The 19,061-nt window shown below is 38.3% G+C and overlaps 1 protein-coding gene across 2 annotated transcripts in view; it reads right to left on the bottom strand.

Moving 5' to 3' along the window:
* Fhos (Formin homology 2 domain containing) overlaps positions 1-19,061 on the bottom strand; it is a 99,986-nt gene that overhangs the window by 14,957 nt on the left and 65,968 nt on the right. The window contains exons 5-12 of one of the 2 annotated variants that reach the window (XM_074099762.1): positions 12,348-12,457; positions 7,163-7,221; positions 4,823-5,007; positions 3,482-3,829; positions 3,032-3,165; positions 2,495-2,595; positions 875-1,180; positions 1-288 (exon numbers count right to left, since the gene is read on the bottom strand). In XM_074099762.1, coding sequence (XP_073955863.1) covers positions 1-288; positions 875-1,180; positions 2,495-2,595; positions 3,032-3,165; positions 3,482-3,829; positions 4,823-5,007; positions 7,163-7,221; positions 12,348-12,457 — 1,531 coding nt within the window. The remainder of the gene's footprint in view (positions 289-874; positions 1,181-2,494; positions 2,596-3,031; positions 3,166-3,481; positions 3,830-4,822; positions 5,008-7,162; positions 7,222-12,347; positions 12,458-19,061) is intronic. The other variant, XM_074099770.1, reaches the window with a different exon arrangement.

A 19,061-nucleotide genomic window follows, 5' to 3' on the forward strand; every position in this document is an offset into this window, starting at 1 on the left:
CTTTTGATTGCGACTTAGCCAGTTCCTCTTTGGCTTTGGACACAATTCCAGCCATGTCCGAGACCCTCAGCGGTTTCTCCTCAGTCGTCGGACTGACAGGACTCGTGAGTCGCTGGGCCAGATCCTTGATACTATGCTCCCGGTTCAGAAGAACCCCTCGATCATCTAGGGTATCCGGCACTTCTATTTTCTGACGCATAGCTGTCAGAGCATCAGCCGGACTGACGCTGTGGCCCAGAGTGCCGTTTTGTATTCTTTGTTTCAGACCAGCTGTATATCTTTGGTTTCCTAAAAAATTTAAACACTTTAATAACTATGCTGATCTGCTACATGTTATATAAAAGTGCTTTAATTAAGCACAATTGGCTGTATTATGTGAGTGTTTTAAGTACAAGAATTCTTCCAGTAATGTCTACAGCAGATTTTATCATTTCAATTTTGGATACCTGCCACAAAACACAGAAAGTCATCTAGTGGCATCTAAATGTCGATAAAGATCATTGAAAATGTCAGCTTTATTAACAGCACTTAAACAAGCCGATTTATGTTTGTAATTTTCATTGTCCTGAAGTGTAGTTATGCAAGAGGAATTTTAATTGGAACCTTTGTTAAGTAAACGATAAGCTCTTAAAAAGGTTATGCATGAAAAAATTAAAGCAAACAGCACGAAAACAATCGAAAAAGTAGCGGATGAAAATCAAGGGTAGATCGGTTACATTGTACGATGTGTAGTCAATATTTTTCTATTATTATTATTGAACTTCTTCTATCATTAAACTTTCGCGAAACATTCGCTGCTTTCAGTTTTAAAGACTAATTCATTTTCATCACAATATTAAACGAATTTACCCTTGGGGTTAGCAAATGAACAAACCGTTCTTCAGAGTTTCACACAGGTTATTGATGAGCGGCCTTTCTTCTTCAGCCTGGTGGCCGTTGATGGCGTTGTAGGTTTTCCCGTTGCAGTAGTTGCCATTGGAGTAATCGCCGTTGAAGATGCCGTTATAACCGTTGGAGTTCAGCATCTCCTGCTGTTGGGCATGTCTCGCGAAACGCGCTCTTCTTCTTCGAAGAGCTGTAGTCAGTTCTTTGTTCTCTTTGTTGTCGAGTATAGATGGTAGGAATGAGGTTCGCAGGCTGCTCAGGGGTTTTGGTTCTGGTTCCGTGAGAACGGGTTTGGCTGTTGTTAGTAAAAATGCGGAGGGGTAAGCACACGAAAACACGCACAAACGTTCAACATAGAATAGGTACAAACAGACCGCAAACGATTAATTTTGGTGAATAAAGTTGGAGTTTTTTGTATTTAGAAGCTTGTCTTGTTGTAATTAGGAATCAGTCTATAAATTACTACCAAAAAATATGCGACAGAAATCTTGGTTTCGTAAAAAAAAACCCTAGCCTATTCACCCCAAGTTCTTTTCAAACGTCAAAACTTGTGCTAATGGAATCGGCAACGGACTGCAGTATTTATTATATTGGACGACGTGCTCAAAAATATTTGTAGTAATTTCATACTTTGAACACCCCGTTCTCTAATTGCATCTGAAGATTGCATAACAGTCAAATGAATTTCGTTTTCGAATGCAGTTCGGTTTTCGTTAGTATGTAGATCGATTTTACTAACTTACACTTATTGAAACAAAACTATACAAACTACTTTCAGGTTTCAGTTATATAACTGGCACCTTGTCATAGTAAGTTTCATAATGAATTCCCTTGTGAAGCAATGTGATGTCACGATTACTTTTTCTGTGAAAAGGTTCTACTGTGGAAAACGGTTTTGCTGGTTTGATAGTAAATACGAAATAAGTTGTAATTAGTCTTTTGTATCTGTTTTTTATATCCAAAACCGAAGCACATCCGAATTTTAGATGGTGATATAAGTTGAATAATAAGGTTAGTAGGTACCATAATACTATTCCAGAAAATCATGTTATACTCGTAAGCTGGAGGATTCTAAATGGTTGTTGTCCCTTTTTATAAATGAAAATGAAATGGAAATAATTAAAATGACTATTTTTCACAAGTTTATTGCTGAGTTTGATGTTCAGTTTAGTGAATTTATATGTTAGTTATTCAATTTGGTTTAATATGTAGGTAGCTTAATTTGTATGTTGGTTAAGGTGGATTTGTATTGAACGGTAAAGGGACTGATTTACAATTTAATATGTACCTAAATAATTATGTATGATTTCATTACCATATATATTAATTTAATAAAAAAAAACATTCATATAATCGATAATTTATAATATTAGATCATTCCTGGAAAGGAAGACTCGGGATTTCGATCTTATACATATTAAAATGACCCATGAGATGCATGTTTTTCTAAAATTAGTGATTGCTCATGTTACAAGCAAGAATTGTTGATACTTGCGATAAATATTGATGTAGAGTAGACTGTAGTGTGCATAAACAGTTCGTAGCTCATGCAGGTCCAAACAAAAATAGGCTGTAAAGCAAGTATTTGGTTTTTATTATTATATTTTACCTTTTTCCTTCATTTGTTGCTTTTTAGACTTCCGTCTTTCCGGAGAATTCAAGTTCAGACTTCGCCGATGGACAGAGTTGATCACAGATTCATCTAGTTGCCTGAAATTATTATAATTAGGTATTATATTCTTATTTCCTATTCTAATAGCCGTAGGCCGTATTCTAATTAAAATATTATTTGATAAATTTAATACATTACTTAAAAAAATCTTTTATCTAAAACGAATACAATTTCAACAAAAAGCCTTGCGCGGTTTACCTACAGATTATTACTTATACGTACTGATTTTGTCGCTTCAGTCACATTCACTCACATAGCAAACTTGCTTGCTAAACCCTTTAGCCAGTGTCGCTTTTAGAACTTCCAGCGCCCTGAGCGAGAAGTCCACGGCGCCCCTTGAAGTCCGGCGGCGCCCTGGGCGGTCGCCCCATTGCGCCCTACCATAACGGCTCTAACGCCTTTAGCAAGCAAGTTTGCTATGTGAATGTGGCTGAAATGTATGGTAAAGTGGGGGTGGGATAACCCAAGACTCACTTGAGTGCCGCGCCGGTCTCATCCCCATCTTCGTAAAGAAGTACCGCCTCGAAGATCTGCAGCTGCCGTAGGAGATCCAGGTCCGTGCCTTGTTTGGACATGTACAGTTGGACGATGTTGTCCATGCCCTGATCCTGTAAGTAAGTAAACATGCGGAAAATGGAGAAAGGTGTTGAGACAAGGCGAAATCAAAGTGGGGAAGCGGAAAACAAAATTAAAGCTAGTTAGGTGCTATCCAGAAAGTACGTCACAAAACATTTGACTATTATAGCCCCCCCATCATACCTACTGCCATGAAATTCGACATTATTTTGTTCCTGTGTCAGCTGTATAAGCTTAGCTATCGTAAGGTCGCGGGTGACCAAGGAAATTCTTTTAGTTCATTGATATGGACCTCCGCAAAGTAACGCCTGATTCAATAAATGATTATAATTATTGATTAATTCTTACCTGCAGGGAATCCACCTGATCGTAATACATGTCAATATCAGGTACGCTGTTCAGGCACCTATTTATCAACGTCGTGGCATAGATCAGCAATTCAGTATCCGACGCGTCGAAATCCTGAAGGATTTTCATCACGTTATACCACGGCTGTCTCCCGTTCGAGGTGTCCACCATGTTGATGGCTTCTATGAGGAGTAGACAGTTCTTTTCAGTGTATTCTACGAAGACTAGCAGCAGTTTTAGTGCTGTTTTAACCACGTGTCGGAACTTGCTGGATATTAAGGAGTATAGCCATTGGATGCAGCGCTTGTTCACCATTACACCGTGCATGCCGTCCACGTAAAGGAGAATCTGCAAGAATCATGTAATGCTGTATATTCTGGGAGGAGGCCTGTGCCCAGCAGTGGGAACTGTACAGGCTGGGATTGTGAAGATACAATACAATGACTCCGTGGCGGATCCAGATTTATAAACAGGGGGAGGGTGGGGAAGGCGCACTATTTTACAAATAACAAAATAATTTTGTTGTGGAAATATATTAATTTTAATAACATTAACGAGTTTGGAAAAATATCTACTGTTGATCTAGACCCCGCCCAGGGCCCAGGAGGGAGAGAGGGGTTATGAACCCCATGACCCCCCTCTGGTTCCCCCTTACATATACTCGTAGTTGGATAATAACAGATTAGATATATAATTATTAATTATTAATGAAGATAAATCTTGAAAATCTCCAACCCTGGACCTAAGGTGCACATTATTTACTACTGTACAGTCAACTACAAAGAGATTGATACGGCCAAAGTGACACCACTTTATTGACTATGCTAAGGTCACGCTCACGCATAATTTTGGTAACTTTGTCCGTATCGATCTCTTTGTGACTGTAAGAGACGTAAGTACTAGACCGTTTAGTAGTTGTAGTAGGAGTAAGGAGTAGTAATAGTAATAGGGGTAGTAGTAATAGTAACAATAGTAGGAGCAGCAGTAGTCTAATCTGTTGTTGGTTTGTTCCACAGATATAGATTACACTAGATTACGCAAATGCATCTTCTTCGCGTGTCCGAACCCCGACCAAACGTCGAGGTTGGCCCCATACAAAAACTGACCGCTAATTGACTAATGATGACTAGTGACTGACTCGAGCCCCACGGCGCGGGCGGGCGGCGCATTTGAACCGTTTTGCGCGGACATCGGGGAATCCACATCGCTAATTCGCTCTTGAGACGTCACAGTAGATATAAAAAAGTGACACGGTTGGTTTTCATACAGATTGAGGTGTTTGCGTTATCTAGTGTAATCTATATTTGTGGTTTGTTCAATACGGCAATTTTAACCGCTTACCTGACCGAGAGCTCGCAGTATGTAATCCAAGTAGTTATGGTCAGCCATACTGCTGACTTGCATGAGGCAATCCAGACCCTTGTTGGCCACGAACTCGTGCACCAGATCCTTGTCCGACTGGAGGATCTGCTTGAGGGTGAAAAGAGCTCTCCGGAGCTCGCGACCCTGGGAGGTGAGCAGCCTCTCTGGAGATATAATAGTTTTTTAGTAGCATTGCACGGCTGGCTTGATTATATCTAGAATTAGCTTTTGCCCGCGCCTTGGTCACTTTAGGGGTAACATAGATTTACTTTCTACTGTCCTTTTTTGTGATTTGATTTATTTTAACCGACTTCAAAAAAAGGAGGAGGTTCTATGTTCCAATGTTGTTATTTTTTCGGAGGATTATTATGATACAAATACAGACAGACGTTATTTAAGACAGATGTTGCTAATCGCTAGCTGAAAAATAATGCTTCAAAAACGACGAACTTCTATAGGTACCTAAAACATTTTCAACCCCCCTTTTCATTCCCTTATGAATTTAATTTCGAAAAAAATCCTTTCTTATACCTTATTCCTCGTTTTAGTCATAAAAGCAACTCCTGTGAAAAATGGTGGGCGTCGATGGGTCAATGAATGTCTTCTCTTTTTATACATACTTTTAACGTATATAGATCCATACTAATATTATAAATGCGAAAGTGTGTGTGTTTGTATGTTTGTCCGTCTTTCACTTCGAAACGGAGCGACGGATCTTCGTGATTTTTATCAAAAAGCCGATAGGTAGGTATAACTTTCGTTTCGATATTGAGGTACTTGGTTGTAAATAAGTATGGTTTTTTATTTAAAATAAATGGCTGATGGGCACTCAATCATGCATCGATTGCACGATTTCTTTAAAGAGATAACCTAACTAACTTAGAAATGTGGTACTTACTGAAAGCCGGTCAGCTATGCACATATTATGCTATCGTGGTAGCAAACAAAACATAGTTGTTATGGAAACCTGGGGGCTAGTACGAAGTTCGTACATTACCGTCCCTCATACGAGTAGTACAGTCACCAGCACCAATATCTGACACAACAAGCGTGCATAAATATCTGATACGACTCTATTTCTAGGGCCGGAAGGACGTGTCAGATATTTTTGCACGCTCCGCTGTGGCAGATATTAATGCTGGTGACTGTACTATCCTATTAGAGGGTCATTCATAAATTAAGTCACACATTTAGGGGGGCAGGAGTTAGGCGATTTGTGACACAGACAGGAACAGTTAAAGTAGGGGGAGTTAAAATGGTCAATATTGGAGTAACGTAATTTAAGGGCCCTTAGATAAAATATCGAATTTCTACATTTAGCTAGAAACTAGAAATTTTGTAAGAAGGTAGCTTTTATAACACAATCAATAAGAAAAGTCTGAAAGTCTTAATTTTCGTCTATCTGTCTATATTACCATTTAAAAAGAGAATTTTGAAAACCGGTCAACAATCGACTGAGTAATCGGTAAACATACATTAAAAAAAATACAAACAGTGGAAACTTTTTTGAAGTCGGTTAAAAATGACGCCACATTGCGCACATTGTGCTTAGCAGAGGGCGGGCTCTGCTAACACGTGGATACTCATAGACACCTACCAACCTACTTACACGTTTATTCGTACTCAAAGGGCGCGAGCTCGATTCGAACATGGCCGGTTCTTTTTTTCAAAAATTGTTCGGTGGGTACTTAGCCTTACCTTGACAAGTTCGTATGTGACATTCGGTAGTACCCTGACGCAGGGAGCCTCAGCTGCCTCTGTCAAATTTACACTTGTGCTGCTGTCAGTTGTCATTGGTAGATAGAGGTTGCTATATAGTAAAGCGACCGGTTGCCAAAAACAAAGAAGTTGAAGTTGAAGTTGACATTTTTCGATAGTTGCGGCAAACGCTTGCAACAAGGGTCTACCGAGAGTCACAGCACAATATAGTAGATGACACAGAGAAGTTACTATATAGTGAAATAATTATTGTTTTGTATCACTAAATTATGTCGTATTATTATCGGTAATTTTATTATATTTATGCATAAAGTATAAGAATGTAATCATAATGTCACTTATACTTTTAAATTAGGTTAGTAATTAAGAAAACTGTCAATGTTATCATTGTTTAATTTGGAATATAAGGGTCCTTTTGTAGTTGATTAAATTAGATCTAAATATATTAGAATTATTTGCCTGAAACAGGGAATATTTCTCCTATTTTGTAATTATTTCTCTTACAGTATGTTTTAGTTCTTAAGTTAAAAATGATGCAAAATGAGTTTTTGTTTAAATTATTATTATTATATATTATAGTAAAGTCATAAAAAAACTCACCAATAATGGCATGAACTCTAACTGAGAGCTGCGTGCGTAGGATGATGGCATTCTTGCGACTGGAATAATAATAAAAAACCGTTATAAAATGAGAACAATCCCTACTATATAATATATATAATATATAATATATATATATATTATAATAATATATTATAATTATATAATATTATAATATATAATATATATATATTATAATATATAATATTATATATTATAATATATAATAATATAATAATATATATTATAAATGCGAAAGTAACTCTGTCTGTCTGTCTGTCTGTCTGTCTGTTACGCTTTCACGTCGAAACCACTGAACCGATTTTGATGAAATTTGGTATATAGGTATTTTGAACCCCAAGGATCAACATAGGATACCTTTTATTCCGGTAGAGGGCGCCACCGCGCGATAACCTAGATCCGCGCAGACGAAGTCGCGGGCTTAAGCTAGTAACAACTATAAAAGAGCAAGTGGCAAGTTGTCATTCATTGTGGTGTATTAGGGGGGAGCCTTTGTTCAGCAGCGGACGTCTTCCGGCGGATGGGGGTGATGATGATGATCATAATACTTCTGTAGGAAATTTAGGTAAAAACTGCAGTGCTAATTGAAATCAAATCAATATAAATGAGATTGCACTGTACCCAAGACTATTACTATTGTTTGACTCTTTGATTTACGTTGTTAGGTGATACATAATAGAAATACAGACAACAAAAAAATCTCGAATTAAAAATGAAATTTTTAACATATCTTACACGCTAAAAAAAAAGTACATTCAGATGATGAAATTTCAAAAAACGGTCCCCAGGCGTCTTACATTTTCACAGTCCCTTATTCTAGCGTGAATGCTGTGAATCACAGAATCCGAAAGTCAAAACTTACCCACTTTTTAATAATTATACTTATAATTATAAACTACACGCGCACTTTTCTAACAGAAGGTACCTACCTAATGAAGTAAAATTATCAAATTAACTAAATTCAAATAAATGAATACGTACTCAGATTAGATAAAAACATTAATTAAATTAATTAAAAGTCCAAAAAAAGCAAAAATGCGTTCCAAATTTTAAACCAACCGCAGTCGTGAAAAAAAAAGCAATATCGACGTTCTAAATTCGAAATGACGTTTGATATAAAAAATTATCCTCACTTGTCTTCATCGTCTTCAATCATGTCACTGGCCACTAAGAGAACACAGGTGAACCAAACTTCTTCCAGTTCGGTTATGGAATCTAAGCGTTCAGTCTCATGGGCGATCATAACTTGCGATACATCCATTTTCTATTGGATATACAGCATGTAGAAATATTAATTTATTTTACGCTTTTATGATTATTTATTTGTTTAAAAATAGGTTCGTTTATTACGCGCGTGCGTCCTCCTGGCGACTGTAGGATACTGGGCTATGGCTTGGATAGGATGACCCCTTTTGCGGCAAGGATATAAATATTAGGCAGTTATTTTTTTACAGTAAAAATATACGTTTTTTTGTTATTTCGTTAAATTATTCTGTTATTATTCTGTTAGATATCGATGAGGCTGATTAGTGCACTTTTGTTTTATACAAAGCGACGCGTTATAACATGGAGTAAATAAATCTGAAAAATAACGGGGATAAATAACTTGATGCATTGTATGAAATTAACCATGAGCTTTATAGTAAAGGAAAACGTGGCAAAGTAGCCTGCACAAACTTGCGAAGCAGGTCAATGGTAAATGTAAATAAGGAGTGTAGTCATCATGTCAGCCGAAAGACGTCCACTGCTGGACATAGGCCTCCCCTAAGGCTCTCCACTCAGACCGGTCTTGTGCTTTACGCATCCACCGCCATCCCGCGATCTTAACCAGAGGCCGTATTGTCTAACGTTTCTGATGCTTGCGATCGCAATCAAATGACAGTTTTCGCATACAAAAACTGTCATTTGATTGCGATCGCGAGCGACAGAAACGTTAGGCGATACGGCCTCAGGTCGTCGCTCCATCTTGTTGCAGGCCTACCGAAGGAGTGTAGTATACGCCAGCAAATTAGGTATATTGAAGTTTGGCCATATTTTTATATTTATATATATAACTGTCATGTTGAGATATAAATAAAATAAATGATGTTTGTGAAGTTCCCAATCCGCACTCGACCCACGTGTGAACTACGGCCCAAGCCCTTTCATTCTGAGAACAAGCCTGGGCTCCGCACTGGGACGCTGCTGGTGATAAAAACGAAATGAAAATAAATTAAGGAAAAACTAAAACACTTATATTTTGATGAGTATTTTTGGTAATCATCTTCAAAACTTCGGATCACCCTGTGCATTCAGTGCAAGTGCATTGTTTAGCGCAGACCCAGTTTTTGTGCAACGTTCGCCTTCATAACTAAAAAAAAAACCTTTGTGATACACCCACGGTTTCGCTTTTCCAGACTTTCTATGCTCTAATATTTCACACGCTTAAACTCGTATCACATAGGGGTAAAGTTCAATTTCGTCTAATCTGCAGCACAACTCGTGGTTTTTCTAGAAGAATCGATTGTATGTATTAAATGAGTTAATCAATGAAGGTATAAATAAGCACAATAAAGCACTAAATCCACTTAATATTTTAAATGCAAAATGTTTGTTTGTTAGTTACTCTTTTGCGCTAAAACGTCTGAACGGATTTGGATGAAATTTGCCTAGTAGATAGCTGGAGATTTGAAATAAATTGAAAGCTGGTTTTCTAGCGATGGTTCGTAGACATGTTTTATCAAAATCGGTTTAGCCGTTTTTGAGATATTGAACTTTGAAGTGACAAAGTCGGGGGTTTTCCAAATTTTAGGACAAAAAGACTCCAAAAACCAATCTTAATATTACTGCAATTTTATCCCGTCAGAGTGCAGCACTAGCCACCATAATATGGTAACATAACATAATTATGTTTATGGTTTATGTTTTTGAGTATCTTAAATGTCCGTAGGATGCCGTAATATTATATTATTTCAAATAAATTTTTGGAAATATAGCTCTATCGCTACCATCGATGTAAATATAATTTATTTTGTTACTCATAATTTCATAAATATGTCATGATTTCTATAGGTATTTATTTTTTCGACTGGATGGCAAACGAGCAAGTGGGTCTCCTGATGGAAAGAGATCACCACCGCCCATAAACATCTGCAATACCAGGGTTAATGCAGAGGCGTTGCCAACCTAGGGGCCTAAGACGGGATACCTCAAGTGCCAGTAATTTCACCGGCTGTCTTACTCTCCACGCCGAAACACAACAGTGCAAGCACTGCTGCTTCACGGCAGGATTAGCGAGTAAGATGGTGGTAGCAATCCGGGCTGACCTTGCACAAGGTCCTACTAGGGTCCTACCACCTGCGAAATTAATAATACTCTCTTTGGTCATGATCCGTCATGGCGACAAAATATAAAGAGAACTGCCGTTATCATGGCGGTTTATTTACGGTTTGTGCTAGTGTCGCCCCCTGCGCAGAGCTTTGCCTGATATGCCCTATTCAATGGTATGTGTAAAGTTCTCAAACCGCAGTGGGCCCGCTTGGGGACCACGGCCCGAGCCCTCTCATTCTTAGAGTAGGCCTGTGCCATTTATAGGTAAGCTCGGATGATGATGATGAGCAAAGACACGGTCAAAGACTAGTTAACTATAAATAATAGTCTGAGATCCCCGAAAAAAAATATACATATATAAGACATACGGACAGACACTCAGCGGTATGAACTTGAGGCAAATTCGCATCAGTTTGTCAATCATAATAAAAACAGTACAATCCGGTCGTCCATCCATGCCGACCAAATACTGACGTTAGGTGGCGGCGCTGGACATTTAGGCGAGGCTCTATAGGTACCTAATGGCACATCACATCCACATCATCATCCCAAGAATCCCAACCTATGTACCTTCAAAGGCTTTAATTCATGAAACACCATGGAATCTTTTTAAAGGCAAAGTCATTGACGTTTACTGTGAAATGGTTCCATGGTGGCTCATGAATTATAGTCCTTGACCATACATACATACTGCTGTTGCTGGATACAGTCACCAGCACAGACCAATATCGGACACATCAAAGCGTGCATAAATATCTGATACGACTCTATTTCTAGGGCCATTAGGAGGTGTCAGATATTAGGTAATGCTGGTGTCTGTACGGGCCTCCTCTCAGTATGAGAGGGGTGGGCCGTAGCTCCCACGAGGGCTCAGCGCGGATTGGTAGCTTCAAACACACCACTGAATTGATTCGCAGGTTTGTCCAGGTTTCTCACAAAAAATGGTGCGTACGGCAGTTTGCCTTCCGCTGACTTCAGTACAATCATGAATGAATCAGTACAAGCCAATATTAGTAATGAAGATGGAAAAGTATTACATTAACTGAATCCATTAGGGTTGGTTCTGCTAACTTATTCCGAATCACGCAGTATTTAAGTCATAAATCCATAATTATTAGTGAAATCTCGAAACGCAAAAACATTTTTTTAACATTTAACTATGAAACTAGTTTTCGGCCCCAATGGCTGGTGGGTTTAACTATTCATTGAGTGAAGGGGGGGAAGAGGAAGTGCATCGCCGGGGCCACTCGTACGCACAACATTCAGTGAATGACGCAACCGTGATTGGCCTTGGTGGGGTGGGGTAATAAAAAAGTAATGCCGGGTCATATGAGTGGGATGGCAATTTTCAGCTTATATGTACAGGCTATCCCATTAATTATTACGACAAAGTGAAAGGGAAGACAGGTGGGAAAGTCATTTACCAAATATAGAATAATTTCCTTTTTCTGCTGCAATTTTTTCAAATAGCAGTCCACAATTTTCAAAATACCTACTTAAGTGATGTAGGCTGCAAACTTAACGATTCCTTATCCAACTTTTTATTTTAAAAATATACTGGCCGCGAAGACTTTGTACGCCTCAAAATTGAAATTCGAAATTTAAAACAATTTTGCTTGTCAATTTTGTTCATTTTCACATTTGAACCCAATCTTACCGTTATGTCGGGTTGTGATATTTGTGGTTTATGTTATGTATGATGTATGGTGATGGATCAGTCAGACAGGGTTATCATTTAAACGTGTTTTTTAGTTAATCAAACTATAAATATATTCCCTGACTGTAGCTTAGCAAAGCGTTTTGCTCCTTTTAGTTTAGAGTCTAAATTTTAGACTGATGTCAATGGTTTGCTTACCTGTCTTGCAGGCCTTCCAACTCTTCGTCCTGCTCATGCAGGGTAGAGTCCAGGTCCAAATACGGGCCGTAGTCACCATCTTTGAACACCTGGAGCGTCGCGTCGTCCAACTGTGGCCAAACAACGAGATCATTGAACCCAAGTGCTTAGAAAGGGAACCAGTGAAAAACTTAAATAATGGTCCACTTGGACCAACCCTATACTTGTAGGTACTAAGTAATAATAATGATAAATATATACCTTTAAGTACATTTTTTTCATACGTATATCATACACATCCCAAGAACGACCCATGTTTCTGGCGGCGGTCGGTTAAAATACGTAGTCTAACTAAACTAAAAATTTTAATAGGTTGGTAACAACGCCATCTATTTCTCTCCAGCGGAACTTGCATTGACATTGGAAACAAAAGCAAGCGCTTGGATCACACCGTGCCGTTTCGTATTGTGTACGTTGTGCTAGATCATAAATAGATGGCGCAGAGTTTGAGTTTATAGTAGGTTAGTACCTATTAAAGTTTTAAGGCTTGTAACTGAATTTCAGTCAATGAATTTTTAAGCAGTTAGAATGTTTTCAAAAGAGAATTTAATCGATCAAGCAAGTGCTTTACCACTGTTTTGACAGTTCTAAATAAATCTGATGATCGCATTGTCAATGATAACAATGAGTCTTTAATGCTTTTATCTGTGCTTACAAACTGACTTCGAACTCCAGGATTGCAAAGGAATATCGTTAATACTTTTAAAAAGCTCGTCCCTCAAAAACGATCATTTTTGTGAGTGAACTTTATGAGCATTATTTCAACGGTCAATTTTGTTGAAGTATTGATTTCAGATCAGATACGACATTTTTTTTAAAGTAGTGATGAACTGCCTTGGTTAACTTTACTTACAATTGGGTAATTTTCACAATTATACAAAACGTGTATATTATTATGTTGATCGATCAGTGATCACAACTACCACAAAAGATTCAGAATCTACAAAAACAGCCAATAAATCCAGTGGCCCTAAAGCGGCCTAAAAATGGCTAATTTGGCCACACCGCAGCCCTTACTCCCGGTGCATCGTACGAGTTGGCCCCCGGCCAGCCGGTAAACTGGAGCGGGCCGCGAATAGTTCCCTATCCCCGAAACTGAGATATTCGGGAAGTCGGGACCGAATTACAGTGCGACACGGTTTCACAACCGGCGGTTAGGGGTGCTACACATGATAGTAGAAGAGCCCAAGAGGGGATTTTCAGATTTACTCGAGCGTGTCAGATTTAAGAATGGATACTGGTATCCTGCTGAGTACCATTTTCAGACCTCTACCTTATTATAAGTCCATAAATAATACGTCGATTTTTACATTTAAAAAAAATTTGCTTCACTTCCGTATCGTCAGTATTATTCTGAATGGGAGCATTTTTGGTGCTCACGTAACCTTCCCTTTGATTATCTGACGCGCCGGAATTAATGTTTTTTCTTTTTACTTATATTCTATCTTTCCGGGCGACCACGCAAGTCGGCAGATCTGGTACGCTTTAGTATTTGCGTGTAATTTTTTTCCATATTTGAAAATCCGTAGTTGCTTCACTTTCTTATCTGACTAACGCTCGAGTACATCCCCATTTAGAAGCCATTTAGCATCATCGACTATGAAGAGTTGGACATTTGATCGCCGGCCACAGTAACCCTCACATGCCATTGATAGTAACGGAGAAGTTTATCTTATGAATAGTCACAGTGGACCGGTATAGATACCGGTACGGTACGGTCCGTACACGACTAAAGTATCTATATATATTTGAAAATCGGTAATCGGAATTGGCACCGATATTGGCAGATGTTCCACTTCTTCAGGCGTACGGGGCCGGTAATTTTATATGGAGCAATAGAAGGACCTCTCTCGACGTTAATGTAATGCCTGAGGACTGGGGTCCCAAGGAAAATAGATAGACCGGAAGGCAGATTTGATGTTCTGTCATTTTTTATCTAGTTGTGGCATCGGCATGACGATCTTTGCTTTGAGCCATACGTTTCTCTGAAAATGATTCACAGCCGAAACGTAGGTAGCACGATCCGCGTAAAGCAACAATGTTCTCAAAATAGCGAGGATGAGCAACGTACATTCTGGTCCGAATTACTCAGTGCTGTGGAAAACACCTGGGAGTCGTGGGAGTCACGTTGAAAGATAAGGCGCGACTTTTATCTTACCCTTACGTCAATTTAACGTTTTTAACGACAATGATTTGCTGTAAGATTGTCGACAAACAACGTTGTTTATATACTGAGCGGCGAAAAATCTGGCTCAAATGTAGTTATTCAGTAATAAGTAATTTTATATGTAGAGTGGGCCAAGTTTTGTGCCGGTGAGCATAATTACAAGCTTTTATTTAACTTGCCCTGAGAGGGTACAACTCGAAAATCGAAGTTCGTATCGTAAGGACGGCTTCATACGAGGTTCGAGTTTTGCACTTCGTAGGCTTTCGTGGCCTTACCGTCCCTCTTATTCTCATATGAAATAGTATAAGTGTCAGAGGGACGGAACGACACGAACTTCAATTTGCGAATTTCGGAGTAGCCCCGCTGTTTGTTGTTGTTTTTAGGTAAAATCTTGCGAGTACATTTTATACTAATTTTAATTGGTGACAATATAATCATCTGTCAGTGACATCCCGGTATTCCGGCCAGGATTGTCTCTGCAGGACGGATCTCCTCAATGGTTAATGGCATCGACTTCAAACATACAAAAAATGCATGGTCACATAAGGCATCGTGCTTGGTCAATAGCTAACTTAGTCCCTGGAGCAAATCACTAGTATAATGAAACTAATTATTTATATAATTAATGTAAATAAAACCAAAAGAGATTCGAGATACGCCGCGTCGTGCTCATGCGTATTCAGTGCGTGAATTCTATGTCTTATTTCCTATTCCAAATAAAACAATTAAACAAATGAATGTACTGTACTCAGTGAGAGTGAGGATTCATAAAATGGCAATTTTTTTTTTTAATAACCTATATAGTGTCCCACTGCTGGGCAAAGGCCTCCCCTTTCTCCTTCCACTCGTCTCTGGCATCGGCAAAATGTTACCAGTCCGGCTGGAATCTCTCCAAATCGTCCCGCCACCTTCTTTTAGGCCTACCTCTGCTCCGGTGTCCGTCGCTTGGAACCCAATCAGTGGCAATTTTTTTACAAACTTTTATTTCGTATCTGTCCCAGTGTCTGTTTCAAGTTAAAGGTATGTTTGAAGTTAAATATTCATTCGTGGGATTAGTCGAATTTCGACACCTTAGGGGATGTTTCACCACCCATTGTTTAATTTTATTTGAAGGATAAATGTGATGCCGTCTCCGTCTATTCGAACAAAACAAACAGAGACGGCATCACATTTATCCCTCAGTTAAAGTTAATTAATGGGTGGTGAAACAGCCCCTTAATGTAGGTTGGATGAAAACGTACGAGTAGATAAGAATATGAACAAAAAGTACCAACAGAGACAAAGTCCTGGCTCTTCTTAGTCCAGAGGATACGAGTTGTATGTACCTATCATCCCAGCCTATATACGTCCCACTGCTGGGCACAGGCCTCCTCTCAGAATGAGAGGGCTTGGGCCGTAGTTCCCACGCGGGGCCGGCGCGGATTGGGAACTTCACTTACACCATTGAATTGTTTTGCAGGTTTGTACAGTTTTCCTCACGATGTTTTCTATAATTTTATCAGCGTTTATTTCGCGAAAATTCATTATACTTAATTAAACTTCCGATGAATCACTATGCAAAGGTGAAATTATCTTTATCTATGAGCTGAGCGATAACACAGGAACCGGTGTTACGCATGTTGATAATCGATTAAAGCATACTGCATACTCTTGCACCTTCTTACACATATAATTATATATCTACAACGATTAACATCGTGTGTTATTGTTATAGCTGTGCCAATCTTTTATTGTTTGAGGATTTTATGATTTAACATTTCTTCTAAGTCTCTACACTCTTGTACTCCGGCTCGGTCGTAGAACGAGGATCAGCGGGGTTACTACGAATACCTAACTATTTTTTTTTCTTGACTGGAGTTTCTGTTGATTGTATTAAAATTGTCATCCGAACTACATAGACCAGGGGGTCAAATTTGACTTGAATACTTTTGATTCAAACAAACTCGCAAGAATACATTTTGTTTAAGATTTTATTATTAATCCAAAAAAATATCCTTTTTTGCTGTCTGCACATGCATTGTCATCCAAACATCCCTACCAAACAAGTCAATCCGAACACTGGAATTGGATAAAATTCGACTTGCGAAACTTTAACAACTTCCAAACATATAAAACAAGTGCAGTGTGACCTTTACGAGTACACCACGGTTGTGCCATTATCTACTTTGTTACCCCTCAGGAGACACGATTTCACCCCTTTGTGGGTAATTACCCCAATAGGGGTAATTTGGAACAAATGGTTTAGAGCAGTGTTTTTAACGTTTTTCATGAGACTCGGCTCAATTTAAGCCCCTGCCTATTGTATTGCGTATGTTGTAAGTAGGTATACATCGTTGTAAAGAAGTGATTGCGACCCCCCGAAAGAGGTTCCGCGACCCCCTTAGGGGGCAAGGGGTCGCTATTGTGAGATAGTGAGCTAGCCTTCGGAATCCAAAAGCTTAATGGTTACTTTCTTCAATCAACATGTTACATGCCCTGAAATGTATATTTCAGAATCAAATTATCATTATTATTTTTATTTATGACGTTGGAAGCATTCAACACTTGCACTGAACGTAGATATACTGTAGTTTTATTTGTATTTTATTTGTAATTATTTTATTTTGAAATAATTAAGTAATTACTTTCTGATAAGTTTCTTGCGGCGCATTCTTCTAGGCAATGATGGTCTTTCCGAAAGCGCTAGTATTGCAGATTGCAGCCTATTTACATACCGAATAAATGATTTTGAAACTTGAATTTGTAATCGGTAGTGTGGGATTTAGTTACTTGTCTATAAGTATACAATCGTGAGTTCTTGGTGAAATATAGAGTATTTTATTTGTTTGTTTCCACATATATAGAAATTCAATTATGATTGATAAATATACAATTTTTTGATTTATTTAGTTTAGTTTTAGATTAATTTTTAGTTTATTGGATATTTATTAAATTGATTAAATAAATTGTTATTGATTGATTTTCTAAAGTTTGTTTGATGTTGAGGATCGGTTCGGTAGTTTTTGAGAAAATGGTAACAGATAAACAATATGCAAATGTATAAACACAACAGTTCGCCGTTCCGTATTGGGTTCAAAATGTGTCACATTTGGCCAATTGATTTATTATTATGAGCTACACAGTATAAAGTATGACAGATAAAGTATCAAAACATTGCCCCTAACAATAGTTGTGATCACATAACATCTTGGAGCTCATTGTCTGCGCCTACGCACGAAATGTCGACCTTTGTGCAACCAACCTTAGTGCTCAACTGAAACTAATAGTATTGCAACCTATCGAAACCAAATTTCGATATATATATATTAGTCTCGACTATATAAGAAGCTATCCAAAATTGTGGAATCCCGGAAACTTCTCACAGTTTTCTACGGGGATTGAAACTTTCCGTTTCTTTAAATTTCCAATTTATATTATGAAAATTTCCAAAAAGTTCCGAGAACTTTTATAACCTTTTTGAAACTTTCCACAAGTTGCACATCTGTAGCCTAGACTAGAATTTTTTTTCGATGACTTATATTCTAGTCACTAGAATCTAGTGTATAATTTTTAAATTTGTATTACAGATAAGATTAATAAGGCGGGGAGCTGGCGCTGCCAAGAGCGCAGTTAGCGGTATCGGCAATTTTTGAAAAAATATTAGTTTTTCTTTTACAAATATACAATTTTACTCGCAAATGTGATGAAAAACATTGTATGTCGCACGGGCGGCACTAGAATTACGAACATCGACTCATTAAAGCCCTCAGTCTTCGATTTCGGGCTTCTAATAGACTCTCGTTCGTAATTCCTTATTTACCGCCCTTAAGACACAATGTACTATTAGGGTTGACAATATTCTTCGCTTGAATAATTCATGTTTTTTACGGGTTGTTTTGTAGAACGTAGTACAAGAAATTTTTGAGGTCACGTTAATAATCGTACATGACGATTGTCGCTGATGTCATAGCGCGCATATAACTAATCCTGGCAGTCACCTTCAAACATCGCTAATCAGAAATACCTACTGGACATTTTTTATCCAATTTCGTAATATGTACAAGCGAAGTGAATCTATCAATGCTCAATAAAGGCACAATACTTATGTATTTAGAGGCAATTTCGGCGATTCTTCCCTTGGTCAGCTGTCGTTTTATGCGCGACCTCCCCCCCCTAATCTCGCGTGTAATTTTAAAAATCTTTGCATGATCACATTAGATTCAAATGAACTAAAAACAATTGCTTTGCTCACCTGCTAAATACCTTATGGTCGAAATAGGGAAATCTCTCTCCAGGCAAATGTTATGTACCGTCAGCCAAATATGTGGTCTACCACCCTAAAGCTGATAACCGTTTGCATGTCATAAAACTATAATGCCAATAGACGTGTCTGTCAACTTAAAGGTTCGACTTCAGCGACATATTCATTTGATAGGAACTTGTTTAAACATTGATAGATCACTTATTTGGCTGATAGCCCCTATTATGACCTATGTTTTTTTTTTAATAATGCACTGTCATCCTTCGAC

The sequence above is a fragment of the Choristoneura fumiferana genome, chromosome Z (assembly GCF_025370935.1).
Source record: "Choristoneura fumiferana chromosome Z, NRCan_CFum_1, whole genome shotgun sequence".
In the NCBI taxonomy this organism is placed as follows: domain Eukaryota; kingdom Metazoa; phylum Arthropoda; class Insecta; order Lepidoptera; family Tortricidae; genus Choristoneura; species Choristoneura fumiferana.